This window comes from Haemorhous mexicanus, chromosome Z, assembly GCF_027477595.1.
Source record: "Haemorhous mexicanus isolate bHaeMex1 chromosome Z, bHaeMex1.pri, whole genome shotgun sequence".
In the NCBI taxonomy this organism is placed as follows: domain Eukaryota; kingdom Metazoa; phylum Chordata; class Aves; order Passeriformes; family Fringillidae; genus Haemorhous; species Haemorhous mexicanus.
Window position 1 is genome coordinate 33660675 of NC_082381.1, and position 17026 is coordinate 33677700.

The 17026-nt window shown below is 36.8% G+C and overlaps 1 protein-coding gene across 8 annotated transcripts in view; it reads left to right on the forward strand.

Annotated features, from left to right (window-relative positions):
• Positions 1 to 17026, forward strand: part of CSNK1G3 (casein kinase 1 gamma 3) — a 71738-nt gene that overhangs the window by 42270 nt on the left and 12442 nt on the right. For 5 of the 8 annotated variants that reach the window (XM_059873286.1, XM_059873289.1, XM_059873290.1 and 2 more), the window contains 7 exons: positions 948 to 1096; positions 2323 to 2557; positions 9476 to 9561; positions 9693 to 9777; positions 11705 to 11853; positions 12830 to 12925; positions 13539 to 13634. In XM_059873286.1, the coding sequence (XP_059729269.1) occupies positions 948 to 1096; positions 2323 to 2557; positions 9476 to 9561; positions 9693 to 9777; positions 11705 to 11853; positions 12830 to 12925; positions 13539 to 13634 (896 nt within the window). The remainder of the gene's footprint in view (positions 1 to 947; positions 1097 to 2322; positions 2558 to 9475; positions 9562 to 9692; positions 9778 to 11704; positions 11854 to 12829; positions 12926 to 13538; positions 13635 to 17026) is intronic. The other 3 variants (XM_059873291.1, XM_059873292.1, XM_059873294.1) reach the window with 1 other exon arrangement.

The following is a 17026-nucleotide window of genomic DNA, read 5'->3' on the forward strand; positions in this document are numbered from 1 at the left end:
CACTTTAGGGTTACATTTGACCTACAGAGAATAAAGGTGAAATCCAGTGTTTCATTAAGATGTTCTGAAAGCAGGTTTGGTACTTCTGTGTAGTGCATTATTGAAACCTTGGACACTGTAGAAAAAGCTCACATGAAAAGAAGATATTTTCAGAGTATTAAGTATTTGGAATAAAGGAAACAGAAGATGTGTACTAAAGAACAACAAAACAAAGATGTGGAATAACTAGCTTCCCTAAGTAAACAAAATTTATTCTGCTGAATGAGGAAGATGTCCTGTGCATGTGAAAAAGTAGAAGATGAGTAGAAGCAATTATATCAAGTTATTTAAATTGAGTAGATTCACAATGCATATTCTGCAAAAAGGTGGAAGTAAAATTGGATCATAAGGCTTTAACTATTGATATTTTCAAACTTATGGATTGCCTGTCTTTCTAAGGCAGGTGTTCATTTAAAACTATAAAGTCCAGACCTAATGTATCATTACACTCTTGGGTTCATTAATCTCTTTTTGATTTTTTTAAAATGATTTCTCTAGGTAATAAGGTGGTTTTATTGCTAAAGGTAGGAATAGCCTTAATTTAAAACGTCTAATTTAAGTATATTTTTTTGTACAAGAGCTTACTTAAGCCTTCATAGTATTTCAAAATTCCTGTTTCAATTTATGGTTACAAAACTTAATAGGTTCTAATTTTAATTTTTATAAAAATCTTGATATCTTTCACAAGTCAAATATATAATAGTACCATTTTCATTAAAATTTTTGTGACTATCTTCAGTATTCCTGTTGTGTCTTTTACCTGTAGTTTTTATGAGGTTTAATTTTTGTTTCTATGTGAAAAATGTGTTTTTAATTTACAATCAGCTTGAAATTGGGTAGGAATTGTACTGCTATGTACCTTAATCTCATTTAACCCCTTATCATTACTTTGTGTTTTCATTTTACAGATGGAATACCTCAGGTTTATTATTTTGGCCCATGTGGCAAATATAATGCTATGGTGCTAGAACTACTTGGACCTAGTCTGGAAGATTTATTTGACTTGTGTGGTAGGACATTTTCTCTTAAAACCGTTCTTATGATAGCCATACAGTTGGTAAGTAGAATAGATGTTAATTTGAGTGTTCACTAGAATAACTAAATCAGTCTTCAATGGATTAAATGCTTACTTCACTTAGGAGATTTGCACTTCTGCTTTAAATTGATGTTGGTGGTATTTAAAATGCTTGTCATACTGTTTAAGCAGGAATACTCTTACATTACTTCCATTTACTTTGTCCCAGTTTTTCAAGTCAGTTCATGAGTGTAATTACTTCTGTCTTCTGAGTTCTCATTACAATCTAAAATTATGAATTTTGACATACTCTTTCAAAAAAGAAGACCTCAAAGAAATAAAAGTAATTTTAGCCACACAAGCAGTTGTATTACGAGACTCCTAAATAGCATAAGTATTTTTTTCCTGGGCATTCTTATAAGAAAGTGAACAAACAAATGAAAAATTCCCAAAATCCTTCCAGAAATTATAGTAGCTACTCAATGAAGAATTATTCTCTTCTTTGAAGATTTTTTTATGTGGTTCTGACTTGAGGGTGGGTAGAAGTGGAAAGAAGAACAATTAAGGCTGTGCATATTTACTAGATTTCTTCCTCCCTAAATAGTGATATTTTTACCTGTAATGGTTAAAAATAGCTATTTAAAACATGATTGTGGTTGTATAACAGACTCCAACTACAGATAAACAGACACATTGAACTTACTTATAACCAAAATGACCAAGTTCTTTCTTTTAAATGCTCAAGTCTTCACAAGTCCAAAGATCAGGTTTATTTGAAAATGTCCTGTTCTTTCTGAATGTGGAAATTTTGATAGAAAGCAGTCCAGCTAGAATGAACTTTATATGCGTAGTGATGAACTTTGAGTGCTTCTCTCAGTTATGTCTGTAATACGTAATAGATCTACGTCAAACTTTGCTGCTTACTGCTTGGTGATGTAATTTCTGGTGTTACTTTTAATGTATGCAAAACATTCTTGTGCCAGCTGTCCTGAGAGACAAAAACTTGTGTTGTGTGCATAATTCATGACTAATGTCCAGTGTGAGAGTTTCCAGTAGATGTATCTGCTTTGGAAAAGTGTGCGATTTTCATTGGCTTTAACTGGGAGATAGTTCATTAAGAACAATATTGCTTTGGTCTTAGGATATTAGGAGGGGTGGTTTCTTCTATGTATAAACCAATATAAGATATTTAGCTTTTAACACATTTTAATGTGGCAACCTGAAGCTTAAACTAAACTTCCTTGTCTATTTTTTTTCTTCTGTCGAAGATTTCTCGTATGGAATATGTCCATTCAAAGAACTTGATATACAGAGATGTAAAGCCTGAGAACTTCTTAATAGGACGACCTGGAAACAAAACCCAGCAAATTATTCACATTATAGACTTTGGTTTAGCAAAGGAGTACGTAGATCCAGAAACAAAGAAGCACATACCATATCGAGAACACAAGAGCCTTACAGGAACAGCTAGATACATGAGTATAAATACACATTTAGGAAAAGGTATGTATGCTTTTTAGGTACAGAAACAGTGTGGTTTGTCATAAACCATCTTGCTTTAAAGTTACAGTTTTTGTCAGTCTATTGTCATTAAGAACTGCAGATTTTGTGTATTGTGCAAAATATAGTTCAGCCTTATGGAAATACTGTTTATGGCAATAATCTTTTTTGAATCTCTAATCATCTTGATCATGGTCTTGGAATTGTCCTCTTTGTTAGCTTTCCTTAAAGAAAGATGAGGTGTATCTTTTTGTAGCACAATACCTTCACATTATAAGTATACCATGGCAGGGTGAAGTGTCCAGGAAATAGAAATATTTATTAATTACTCAAAAGTCAATAGGTCGCAATGGCATTGATTTTCAATGCTTCCATGCTTTTTTGATCTCTTTGAAATGCACCATAAAGTAATAAAGCAGCTTAGAGATAATGCTGATTTCTCGATTAATTTTTTTTTTTTTTTTAGTGCTTGCACTGTTAGTAAAGCATTGTCAGAGTCATTTAAGGTTATGCCAGCAAGCTAAAGAAATTACAGGATTTATATAAATATAAAATTTGTTATTATTGAATGAATAAATTCACCTTGAGAAAGGTATGAGCACTCAGATCTTTGTTTATTACAGCTATAGAGAGATTTTCTAGTGAAATCAGTCAGTTAAACCCCTTTGAATTTGTGTAAGCTGGTTGCTTATCACTGTATGGTAATCACTAATTAGGTTATTCTTTGAATTGATCATAAAAATGTTGCACAATACTTACAGTTTTACTATAACCATAACTGTTAATATAGCAAATGAGAAACCATTCACACTTCTCAGACAGAAATAAAGTGCTTTATCAATAAAGCAGAGTCACGGAATCACTTAGGTTAGAAAATATCTTTAAAGTCATTGAGTCCTACTGTTAACCCAGCACTGCCAAATCCACCACTAAACCATGTCCTGAAGTGCCACATCTACAAGGCTTTTAAGATACCTCTGGAAATGGTGACTCAGTCACTTCCCTGGGCAGCCTTTTCCAATGTTTGAGAACCCTTTTGGTGAAGCAAATGTTCCCAATATCCAGTCTAAACTTTCCTATGGCAAACATGAGGCTTTTTCCTCTTGTCCTATTCTTTGTTCCTTGGGAGAAGAGAACAACCCTCATATGGCTTCAATCTTCTTTTCAGGGAGTTGTAGAGAGTGATAAGCTCTCCCCTGAATCTCCTTTTCTGAACACCCTCAGCTCCATCAGCTCCTCCTCATAGGATCTGTGCTACAAACCCTTCACCAGCTTTGTTACTCTTTAGTGGGCATACTCCAGCACCTCAAGTGTAGGGTTTTAGCTTTCTAAATCTAACTTTTGGAAATCAGGTTCTTCAGATAAAAGAAGCATCCACTATATTTTTCAGGCATAAATGGTGATGTCAGCTTAATGTGACTGATACGTTTTTGACACTAGGCACTCATCTCCACTAATCAGAATAGACTTCTGATTATTATATTTTCAACAGTAGCACAAGCACTTTTAAAATCAAATAATTTTTTTACTCCTCCTTAAATAAGAAGATTGCCCCTAAACCTCTTAAGAAACCAAAATGTAAAAATGGTAATTACTTGAAAAGCAAACTGAATTTTGATTACATGTCTGATATTTACACAAGATGTGTTTATTTTTGTCTAATGGTAACTTGTTTAATCATAGAATGGTTTGGGTTGGAAAAGAACATAAAGATCATCAGTTCTGGCCCTGTTGCCATAGGCTGGAACACCAGGTTTCTCAAAGCCTCATGCAAATTTACCTTGGACAGTTCCAGAGATGAGACATCCACAGCCTCTCTGGGCAAGGTGTTTAAGTGTCTTGCCACTCTCACACTGAGGAGTTTCTCCTGAATATTTAATCTAAACATACTGTCTTTCAGTATTACACCAATAGTCCTTGTCCTGTCACTACATGTCCTTGTAAAAAGTCCCTGCGTAGCTTTCTTGCAGGGCACCCTTTTGTTACTGGAAGATGCTGTAATGTCTCCCTGAAGCCTTTTTTCTCCAGGCTGAACAGCAGCAACTCTGACTGCCTTCACAGGAGGGACACTGCCTAAAAATCTTCATAGACTTACTTGATCAGGTCCATGTCCTTTGGATCTTGGGGACCCCAGAGCTGGATGCTGCACTGCAGGTGGGGTGTCACCAGAGCAGAGCAGAGGGGCAGAATCCCCTCCCTCGCTCTACTGGCCACAATTTTCTGGATGCAGCCTAGGTCATGTTTGGCTTTCTGGGCTGTGAGTGCACATTGTGGGGTCATGTCCCACCTCTCATCTACCCACACGTGGAAATCCTTCTCAGGGCTGCTCTCCATTCTCTGCCCAGACTGTATTTGTGCTTGGATTGCCCTGACTTAAGTCCACTTCTTGTTGTTGTGTTCTCACAGGCCCACCTCCCAGGCCTGTACAGGTCCCTCTGTGGCATCCCTTCCCTCAAGGGGAAGGTGCTGTTGACAGCACCACGTGGCCATATGTCATTGGCAGACTTGCTGAGGGTGCTCTTGATCCCACTGTCCGTGACACCAGTGAAGGTGTTACCCCACAGTGGTCCCAGTACTACCCCTAAGAAACTAATGTCCACTTGGAAAGGGAGTTCTTGACCATGATTTACAGTGTGACCACTCAGCCAATTCCTTATCCACTTGTTTTGTCTGTCAGATCAATGTCTCTCCAGTTCAGAGACAAGGATTTCCTGTGTTACAGTGTCAAATGCTTAGCATATATCCAGGTAGATGATGTTGGTTGCTCTTCCATGCACCAGCATGTAGTTGCATTGAAGGTCACCAAATTTGTCAGGCATGATTTGCCCCTACTGAAGCCATGTTGACTATCATCAGCCACCTCCTAATTTTACATGTCCCTCAGTATAGTTACCACAAGGATCTACAGTGTGATCTTGCTGGGCCCTGAGGTGAGTCTGACAGGCCTATAGTTCCTCATGCTTTCCTTTTCTTCCATTTGTAATAATAGGTATTATCTTTCTTGTCTTTTAGTCTGCAGAACCTTTACTGGGCTGTAATGACTTCTCAGATGTGGTGGATGTAATGGGTAGTGTCTTTGCCTGAGACTCCCTAAAGATTCGTAGATGCGTTTCAGCAGGTCCCATGGACTTGTGCATCTTCAGGTTCCTTAGATGGGCTCCAACTTGATCTACAGTGTTCTTCATTCTGCCAGTCCCTGCTCTTTTCTTCCTGTGACATGAGTAATGTGACTGAAATACATACCAGGGAAGATGGAGGCAAAAAAGTAATTTAATGTTGTTCCCCTGTATCCAATATAAACTCTCCTGTGGAACAACACAGTAATTTTTTTGCCTCATCTTTCTCCATATCCCAGGTCTCCTGTTTCCTTCTGGAGAAGTCATGCATTTTTCCTAGTTTTCCTTTTGTCACCATCTTACTTATAGAATCTCTTCTTGTTGCCCTTGACATCCATGGCCACATTTAATCCTATCAGGGCTTTAGCTTTCTTAAGCTGATCTCTGGCTGCTTGGACAATTTCTCTGTATACCTCCTAGACTACCTGTTCTTTCTTCCCCTCTCTATATGCTTCCTTTTTTTCCTTAGGATTCATCCAGGAGCTCACTGCTCATCCATGCAGGCCTCTTGATGGTTTTTGCTTGACTTTGTTGGAAGGCACTGCTCCTGGGCTTGGAAGAGTTCATGTTTGAATGTTAAACAACTTTCTTGGGACTTTGCTTCTCTGCAGGGCTTTATGTCATGGCACTCAGCCAAGCAGATCCCTGAAGAGGCCAAGCTGCATCTGCTGAAATTCAGGGTACTTTGCTTTGCTCCCTTCTTACTACATTTGGGATCTCAGTCTCCAGCATTTAATGATCTTTGCAACCAAGGCTGACCTTGAGCTTCTTCTTCCCCACCAGCCTCTCCTTGTTGGTGAGAACAAGCTCCAGCATGGCGCAGCTCCTTTTTACCTTCTCTGTCACTTGAAGAAGGAAGCTATCGTCAAGGATAACTTACTGGATTGCTGATGCCTTGCTGTCTTGTCACTCTAGAAGTTCTTTGCAAGATTCACTCCAATACTTACTAGTCAGTTACACCAAGGAAAAAGAGAAAACCCAAACCCCTACTAAAATCCAGTAAATCAAAACAGAAATGAATTGAGAGCTGTCTACGGCTGTGTGTGTGTTTAGGTGCATTTGACAAGTGACAAAAGGACAGTGAGGGCAAGCATAAAAAAGAATACAGCTTAAAAGCTTAACACCACTCAAAAGTATTTAACCTTAACTTACACCTTTACTTAAATGTTAAACTTAACAATTCAACATAGGTCAAATGCTGTTAAGTGTTAATTCCTATCTTATAACCTAATCCTACTTACAAGCCTAACTTTGATATCCAAAATACTTGAACATTTAAGAGAGCAGCATTTCTCCCAAAATTTGCTGTAACATATGTGTATGTTAATGCACATAGGCAGAGTCAGTGCAAAGTACCTGTCAAAAGATTCCCCTCAAAGGCAGTGAAATACTCACTCTGGGTGCTTTTGCATCTCTCCATTGTGCAAAGAGTTGAGCCTTGAGGAGCAGGGGTATTGGCCATTTTTGTTCAGCAGTCATCTGAACACAGCAGGCTTGGGAGTTTGTGGGCTCTGAGAGGCCCAGCTCAGAGAGAGGTTGCTGGTCTCAGCTTGCTGTACTCCAGAAGAACTCAAAAGTTCTTCTTTGGTCATTTTAGACCACTGTTTTATAGGGTCACAAGAGAGTGGGCTTTAGTCATAATGTTTCTTCCTGGCCACAGGGGGGGTTGGCACACAGTTGAAAGTGTGAGAACAGGGTTGTTATGTTACACAAGCAAGAAAAATAGTTTTCAAGGCTTTTCATAAAGAAAACATGAGCTTGTTAGGCAGCAGGTACTCCTAGGAGCAAAGGGTTTCTGATTAACTCAAAAAAAGCTGAGCCCAGGTGCTGTTTGTCAAGCTGAGACCTAATGAGCTTTTTTTCAGATAACAGTGTGGCCTAGAAAGGGTGAGGGAGGGATGCACTGTCATGAGGACTCAGCTGCTCAGTCTTCCTGGCTGGGGGCCCTAAACCTGCCCTCCCATTAATTGTTCCCCAGTAGCTCTCAGTCAGCTCCTCATCCATTCCCCAGACAAAACTCCCTACACTCAGCTGGGTTTTCCCATGGAGGGTAACATTGCCTCCTGGTCTCCCTTGCCTCTTCTTCCTAAAGAGGCTGAATCGTTCCATTCCAACAATTTTTTTATGTTGATTGTGGTATGTAGTAAATTTTTTAATTCATGCAGTGAGTCGTATAAATCACTGAAGGTCCTCAAGATCTGTGTTTACAGAGACAGTCGTATATAGGATACAGTTATAGGCTTAACTCTGAAAATAGTGGTAATAAGACAATTTTTTAGGGTGGTATTTTTAGTCTGTAGATAATTTCCTGAGCTGCTTGAATGGTCTGACAGCTGACCCTTGTGAAAAAATGTTTTCAGTGAAGAGGGAGGCTGTCAGGTTCACATTATCTTACAAGTTATTTTGACTATGTCTCTGTTGACCTGTAACTTTGTGTTAGTGAGTATGAGTAAGGAAGGATGTTGTCCTGGAATAAAAAGTGTATTTTAGGATACATACTATTTAAAACTATCATAACAAATGCATAGGTACTAGAAAGACTTTAAATGTGTAATCAAAATTTGCTCAAAATCACCAAAGCCCACTCTTTTAAGGTGTATATAGGAAATACAAAGTTACAGAACATCCTGTAGTCAATAATCTTTTGTTTAAGAAGAGACATTTGATCAAGGATTTCTGGTAGTTTTGTGCTAAGCAGGGAGTTTGTATATGGAATAGAAGGTATTTTGTCTATGTGAAGAATAATGTGGCTTTATTCAGAGAGCTCTTTGAAGGAAATACAAATACTCTGCAGCCCTTACTAGCATGTTGCTGGTGCCCTGCCTTGCAATAAGATAATTTCTTTCAGGGATAAAGTTACTCTGCTTCTTCTCCAGTTCACTTCATTTTCAGGAGGGGAAAGTGAGATTACAGAGAGTGTAGATTCTGACTGGGAGGTTAATGAAGACACAGATCTGCATCTGTAAAAGTTCTGCAATTTTCTGTGTTTGCTGGATATGTAAATTGGTAATTATTTCGGGATTTCCATCAATTCAGAAGAACAGTGTGTTTTTTGGCTATAATCACATGGAGCCATAATTTACTGTAATCTAGATATCTGTAATGCTCTCTGGGGAACTACGCATATCCTTGATTGTATTGGTCTTTTCATGATAGTGCTTAATTATTGCCGAGGCAGAAGTTAGTTACTGTACAATGAATACTTGAAACTCTTCTGAGAATGAAGCAAGCCTGCTCTTAATATGAATAGAAAGGCCAAATGAAGCCAATTTCTTTAAACAGTTACTTATCTTCAAATAAAACTAGGAGAACCTAATTCTTATCTTTAGTACATGTGCTCTCTTGTCAGAGTTGTTATAGGTTCTAGATTAAGAATCAGTTTTGCACGGGCCAGACTCCTTTGTAATGTAAACCATCCACAAATAAGTCTACACTGGATCAATTTTAATTAAGTTCTTACTGCAAGAACGATGAACATTTGGTCCTAATATTTTATTAAATCCTAAAGTTTACTAAATCCTAAAGTTTTTCCAGTAGCTTCTGCATTTTTGAGAATGATTTCTTTCAGCAAGGTAATTTGCTTAAAGTGCTGTTGAGATGAATATACCTGCAGTCTGCATCTGCTTTTTTCCTGGGTTTAGCTGTGTTTTTAAGGCAGTACACAAGAATGCCCCCACATGCTCAGTTTGATTTCAAGTACTTTATACCTAATAATTATTTTTATCTAATTTGGAAGCTAGTCTTCTAAATGTAATGTAAAATTACGCAGATGGAAGTTTCTAATAATATTTGCATTTTGTTTCAGAGCAAAGTAGAAGAGATGATTTGGAAGCATTGGGCCATATGTTTATGTATTTTCTCAGAGGAAGTCTTCCATGGCAAGGTTTAAAGGTATTGGGTTCTGATATCTGCCTCTGTCCTGTTTTCAGATCATCAGCTTTTATTGATGTGTTTGGGGTTTTTTTTGAATGTGTGTCTGCAAGCTGTATAACTTCAGAGGCTTGTTTGTTCTTCTGTCATAGGCAGATACATTAAAGGAACGTTACCAGAAAATTGGAGACACTAAACGAGCAACTCCTATAGAAGTATTGTGTGAAAACTTCCCAGGTAATGTCTGCTGTTAATAAAAATATTGTGTCTTGATTTATAAAATGAAACTGGCATAGGTAATTGCTGGGGTTTAAAATTACAGTACATGTAATAGATCACAGTATCTTAGAATGGGTCAGGTTGGAAGGGACCACAGCAGGTTATGTGGTCCAATCTCCCTGCTCAAGCAGGGCCATCCCAGAGCACCTGGCATAGGATTGTGTCCAGACTGTTCTTGGATATCTACAGTGAAGGAGATTCCAGAACCTCTCTGGGTAACCTGTTCCAGTACTCAGTCACCTGCCCAGTAAAGGAGCTCTTCCTCTTGTTTGGGTGGCACTTCCTGTGCATCAGTGTCTGCCCATTGCCTCTCCTGCTATTGCTGGGCACTACTGAGCAGAGCCTGGATTCATCCTATTGACAACCACCCCATATTCATATGTATTAACCAGGTCCCCTCTCAGTTGCCTCTTCTCAAGGCTTAGCAGGCCCAGCTCCCTCAGCCTTTCTTCATATGAAAGATGCTCCAGTCCGTTGATCAACTTAGTTGCCCTTTGCTGAACCCAGTCCAGGAGCTCCATGTCTCTTTTGTTCTGAGGAACTCAGAACTGGACATACATAGCCACTGAGTAGAGGGATGGGATCACCTCCCTTGACCTGCTCTTCATAATTCACCCCAGGATTCCATTGGTCTTCTTGGCCCCCAGGGCACACTGCTGCCTCTGAAGAGCTTGTTGTCCACCAAGACTCCCAGGTTCTTCTCTGCAGATCTGCTTCCCAGCAGGTTTGGCCTCCAACCTGTGCTGCTGCACAGAATTACTCTTCCCCAGGTGCAGGACCCTGCACTTGCCTCTGCTGAATTTCAGGAGGTTCCTCAGTGCCCATCTCTCCAGACTGCTGAGGTCCTTCTGAAGGGCTGCACAGCCCTCTGGGCTATCGGCCACTCCTCCCAGCTTCGTGTGTCAGTGAAAGTGCTGAGGAGGCCTCTGCCCCTTTGTCTGAATCATTGATGGCTGAGTTAAACAATACTGGGCCCAGACAGAAGAATTATCCTTTGAAGCAGCAGTAAGCTAATGCTGTTGTTCTTCAAATACAGATTCTTCTAAAGGAAGCATTAAAAAAATACTGTATGTGTGCTTACAGTGATTAACTAGTCTGCACATGTATCTTCACCCTGAAAATTTTGCAAGCCTTTTCAGATGAAATTTGGTATCACCCCTGTATTAAACACAAGCTGTGTTTAAAATAACTTGTAAGTTTCAGGTGTCACTTCTAGGTCTCTAAAATACAAGGAGAATCAATGAGGTGTTGGGAAATTGGACAGAAGGAAATAGGATTTTTTTAAAAAGTTGTAATTAAGTGCTTGGAAGAGGAAACATGTATGACATGGACATGATTTTTCCAAAATATAAACAAGATAGATAATCAAAATATTATTGAAAAATAATCAAAATATCATTGACAGGCAAAGTGGATTTGCTGAGAGTAGCTCATTACTAATGAAGGGAAATCCTGTCCACAATAGGCCTTGGGGACACAGAACTGATGCTTTATGTTGTATACCCCTTTCTTTACCTTTTCTTAGTCTTGTCTCTGTAAAATTGGTTGGAAAGAAAGAAGAAAGTAGAGGCATTTCTCTCTAAAGCACACTGTGCATTAGAATTAGAACATTGAACAGAAGATCTCAATAGGTAACATGAACTAAAAATGAATGGGGTGTTACTTGTTAGGATATGTTTGGAATATGGTAGTATATCTTAGAATATTGTAGCATTTCAAAGAGCATTAATAAGTAACTTTTCTTTCTGGTAATTCATGGTGAACAACTGTTCAGGTTTTATGATGAGAGGTACAAGTTGCTTTAAAATGAAATAAGGTAGTAGGGGTTTTTTTGAGTTCCATTGAAACAGATAATGGCTTAAGTATATATTTCTTATTTATCTAGAGGAAATGGCTACTTACCTACGTTATGTAAGAAGGTTAGATTTTTTTGAAAAGCCAGACTACGACTACTTAAGAAAGCTCTTCACAGACTTACTTGATCGGAAAGGCTATGTGTTTGATTATGAATACGACTGGATTGGCAAACAGTTGGTGAGTGCAGTTCAGCTGTCAGTAATATAATGGCTTTCACTGCGATCTGTTTTGAGTTTCTTAAGACATGTGCTTGTCAAGGCTGCAAATAGAGCTGTGAACAGCTGCTATTACAAGCCAATCTGCAAATGTATGTTCAAACATCATCTCTTGGCTTGAGTGGTTCATATTGATAATAAGAGCACATTTGGAAAGAGAATGAAAGACCATCTCTGTTCAATCCAAAATGAGGTGGTAGAAATTCGGATTGTTTTTTTGAAGGAACTTAAAATTTTGCAAGTAATTGTCATTACTGCATGATTTTTTTTTTTGTTCCCAGTATTTTTAAAATGCAGAGCTGTACATCTGCATATGAGGTATTTAGATATTTATCAGTTCACTATGATAGAATATTGCATACTTCATTGAATATTTCATTGTGGTGCCTCTAAGGTTTCAGAAAACACTCTGTTTCTATAATTTAAGAAATTGTAGAGGACAGGATTTTCTTCAGCTTCTCAAATTTTTTCACTTCTTTTATTATGTAGGGAAGTGAGGGCTAATATGCATATATTTGGCCAGGTTCAGACTATGCACTTCACTCTTCTGTCTGGTTCTGAAAGAATGGTAGAATTTGTTTTATTGCAAAATGTATTTTTCAGTGTTTACAATTAAAAATTGCTTTAAGCTTTTGATCAGGTTTCATCAGAATGTCATAACTGCTAACTGCAGAAAGTATCAGCCTAAAGTCTTTCAGAAAATTAATGTATGAAAATACTTAGAATTACTACTTCAGTACGTTCTGTAAGTCATGGTTTGCTTTTTTTCCTGTTGGTATTGGTAAATATCTAGTAAAGCTTCTACTTTAATCTGATAATTTTGTGTTATTTGAAACTGTCAGATTTAAATAGTGTTTTCTATTACAAACCAGTAACTTTTGATGAGACTTAGAAATTTGCTTTTTTTACCAGTTGCTACATATTATTTATATTTGTAGCCTACTCCAGTGGGTTCAATGCATTCAGACCCTGCAATGTCTTCAAACAGAGAAGCATATCAGCACAGAGACAAAATGCAACAATCCAAAAATCAGGTAAACTGCTTATGTAAGATTATCAGCATTACTATGTCTTTTGTCTCATGATTTTTGCTATTTTTTATTAGAACTTGAAAGTAAAATTGCATCTAGTTTTTTTTTGTTTTCACTTTAAGTAGATCTGTGGTCAAGTCTACATATGTAGAGATAAACTAAAAGCTTGCTTGTTTGAAGCTATGATGTAGTGTAGTGAATCAGTAATGAATTTTCTCTCTACTCACATTTCTTTATTTGCTGTCTCTCCTCCATACACTATTTTCTCTCTTTCCTTTCTGACATGTATGTATAACATTTTCACTTTTTTTTAAACCAGGCTAATGACTTAGGTGGTAACAATGTTAGGAATTCAGAGCTGTGTCAGTTTACCTAAGCAAAATAGGAGCATTGTTTTAGTGTGCTTTTTCTTACTAAGAATTTTGAGGTTTAGCTACTTTAGCTTTGTATGAAAATTTTTATGAAGGAATGTGTAAGTTTGTTGATAATGTTGAAGTGCAACCTATATAGGGATTGAGTGTGTACTTTTAAAAAATATGCCAGTTAATGTACAAATTGTTTGTTTTAAATTTTTTTTTTTCTTTTGCATAAATCCTAATACATTCAAAAATGATAGTTAACAGACCATAGGGCAGCTTGGGACTCACAGCAAACCAATCAACATCATTTGAGGGCTCACCTGGCATCTGACAGACACGGTGGCTCTGTACAGGTATTTTCTGCTTCTTTGCATGACCTAAATCAGTTGTTCTGCATTACTTAGTACTACTTTCCTGTAATGATTCATGTTTTCATGTTAAGATTGCTTATCAGTAATGTTCAGAATGCTGCTATTTGTTATTTCACAGTTTGGTTGCCAAACTGAAAACAGGTGCTGAAACTATGGAACTTTTTGTTGATGGAATATTTCTTGCATGTTTCTTAGTAGAAGTAAAACATAAAACAGTTGACCTGTCTTTTTTACAGAATATATACTTAGCTCAGTAAAAGCAACTGAAGTTTAGACTTTAAATGTGTTAATTGTATTAGCAACTGAAACCCATTATTCACTGAATTGTGTTGTTCCAGCCACGTTTTTTGTTCTTTAAGTAAACATCAAATTAAAATGCTACTTAGTAATGTTTGCTTAAATTTCACTCCATTATTCAAATAATAATTGACTAGAAAAATGTTCCCTGGGGCAGCACCTCAAAAAAAATTTGTAGAAAAAAATTGTAGAAACCAAAAGTTTTTCCTATGTTATTAGTTTATTTCATCTTCAGAGAGCTCTTTTCCTGGTTTGTTTTCAGTTTTTAAAATTAATTTTTTAAATTTTTGATGTCTTACTCTCTGAATGTATTTAGGTGTGAAATAGTTGGAGTAGTGTATGAGGAATTAATACTGAGAGACTCAAAATGCCAACTGTGAAGTCTACATGAGATTTTGAGCTTTGAGTCCAAAATGAAAATGATTTAGCTTTGTGAAGTCATATCTGGGTGGGGGTTGTGTGTGGAAATTGTTTGCTGCATTTTTGATTATGATAATTTGTTATGTATGTTTCTTCTGAAGTTTTTGGTTTGGAAAAAGATTGTCATGGCCTGAAGAAAGAATGAAAAGTTCAGGGTACAGAAAACAAGGCTGCAGTCCTCTCAGTGTAATAATATTCTATAAATTTTGTTGCTTTAGAAACAGCTGTCATGTGTAATGTAACAAAATGTAGTAGGTGATAATTATTACAGTGTATAAATAAAAAATTAAAAGTTGTTCTTCCCATTAACAAATGTTAGAAAAGCTTTCTTTTCCCATATTTTAGGTTAGAAAAATACACATTGAATTAGTTAAATTACAGTTGGTAGAACTTTCAAAGTGTCATCATGTGATTTTGTTGGCATTTGTGGCACTTCAGAAACCTTTTATTGTTTGTAAGGTTAAACGTAACAAGAAATTTTCTTCCATTGTTAAATATGCTAAATACCCTTTGGGGATAGGGAGAATATTTTCTAGGAAACAACACAAGTAACACTAGTATTCCTTACTGTTAATATAGTGTTGTTTCTGTCCTCTTTCCTCACAGGATACAGGCAGTCTGTCTGAGTTCAGATCATTTAGATCTGTTGAGGCTAAGCAATTGCCATGTGAATAAAAGCACTGGGCAAAACTGCAGCCATGGTCTGTGTCTTAAAATATTAAGTGTTGTGCAGCAGGATGTTTTCATATTGGTTTGCTTTTTGTTGTGGAGTGGTCATGCTTCCTTAATAAGGGCACTTATAAAATCACATAGTATCTCCAGTTATGCTGTGACATAGCCCCTGGCTGTTATCAAATACCTCTTTGTTGCAGGGATACTAACTGAATCATGCTATTTGTTAAGTTGGTTCATTAGCTAGGTACTTTAGTGGGATTCCTAATTGCTTTCAAGGAGACAAATACTAGAAGTCCCACAGAAGATTGTTCAAAGGTAAAGCTGAGTCTCAGGTGTGAAATTAAAGTGTATTTTTTTTTTTTCTGTGATGTTAGTGAGCCATTGCTCATCTTTGAGATCAGTTTTACCAATTTTTCTGCAAGATACGAAAATTTGTCAGATTATTTCAAAGTGACAGTGGAATATTTTTAGGTCAGTGCTATTAGTCATCTGTAATACTACTGCTGATGTCATCTATTGGGTTCTTTTTTAGGTGATTGTTAAAATGTGCTAGTGATTCTTTTCTGTGACATATTAACATTGAGGAACTGAGTGTTGGTGTATGTGTTTGTTAGCATACTTTTGTAAGCTCTTAATGATAAGTTCAAATGGCAGCCACTGGGGTTCAAGCTGGTTTGTTCATTAACAGATACTGTTGTAATTTTTGTACTAATTTAATTTTTCCCAGACCCTAGGCTTGTGTTCAAAACATACTTATGTGTTTAGACATGTGTAATTTTACTTTGTAGAATCAGTTTAAGTTCAAATAGTGCTAGGAAATTGAGCTGTAAAGGGAAGACATCCCTTTTTCCACTTACCTCAGTCCATTTTTCTAGTTCATGCAGACTTATTAATGATCAACTCATATCTCCCAGCAATTTGTTCAACAACTTTTGTTCCTTTGTCTCACTTCTCAAAATGTCAGTTGTACAACACTGAATTATTTCTTTCACTTCATGAGCTGCAATCTGCTTGTGCATTCATAAAGATTGTATTAATCTGTTCCATTAATTTTTTTTCCATCACTTACTAACTGATCTTCCTCTTATCTTTTCTCTTTCTTTTTTTCCCATTGGGAAATTCTTTAAAAGGAGATTAGATGGAAAGATTGGGTTAAAGAGTTCCCAGTAAAGTACTTAGAAACTGCTTGAAAGATTTTTATATTTGATGTAAGTAGTTTTCAGTTGCCAGATTCCTCTCCTTCAAGAAAGTCAAGATAGTAAAGTTAGATGAAACAAATCAATTTTGCTAAGCTTTTGTGAACTAAAAAGGTTTTGTGATAACTTTTATTCTTTTGTCTTTACTGAAAACTTTCTGAAGGTAAAATAAAGAATTGTGTAGTATCACTAATAAATTCCTTGGATATATAGACTGGCTTTATTTTTTGAGTGGACAATTCAGTTACTGAGATTCTTAATGGAATTAAGGGAGTTTTCCTATGTCTGTTCCAAATTTTTGCAATTCCTTGTTGTGATTAGAGTAATAAATATCAGCAAAATCTGGTTTTTATGGCGGACTTTCTAACTGATTTTTGAACATAGCAAGTAAAAGATCAATTTGTGTACTAATCCAGAACAAAGTATAGAGACTGAAGATTTAATGTCACCATTTAGGGATTTTTTTTAGCTGTGTCTTGTTATAAATGGTCTTTGTCAAGCTTCTAGAGGACCATGTATCTAAGAAATCAGTCTATTTAACAATGAACGTGTCATTAATGGGTAATGGGTGGAAACTTTTAAAATACTTGTTTTTTGACATGTAATTATGTTACTGTTCAGGGAAGAGTGTTCATATACATTTTGTAACAGAATTTTTAGATGCAAAACCATGACTTAAAGATCCTGATTTTTTCACTATAGTTGTATGCAAGTCTTCTAAAAGATTAATTGCGCCTCTCATTTTTTCATCAGGATATTGATTTCATCAAGGGAAATCCTTTCGAA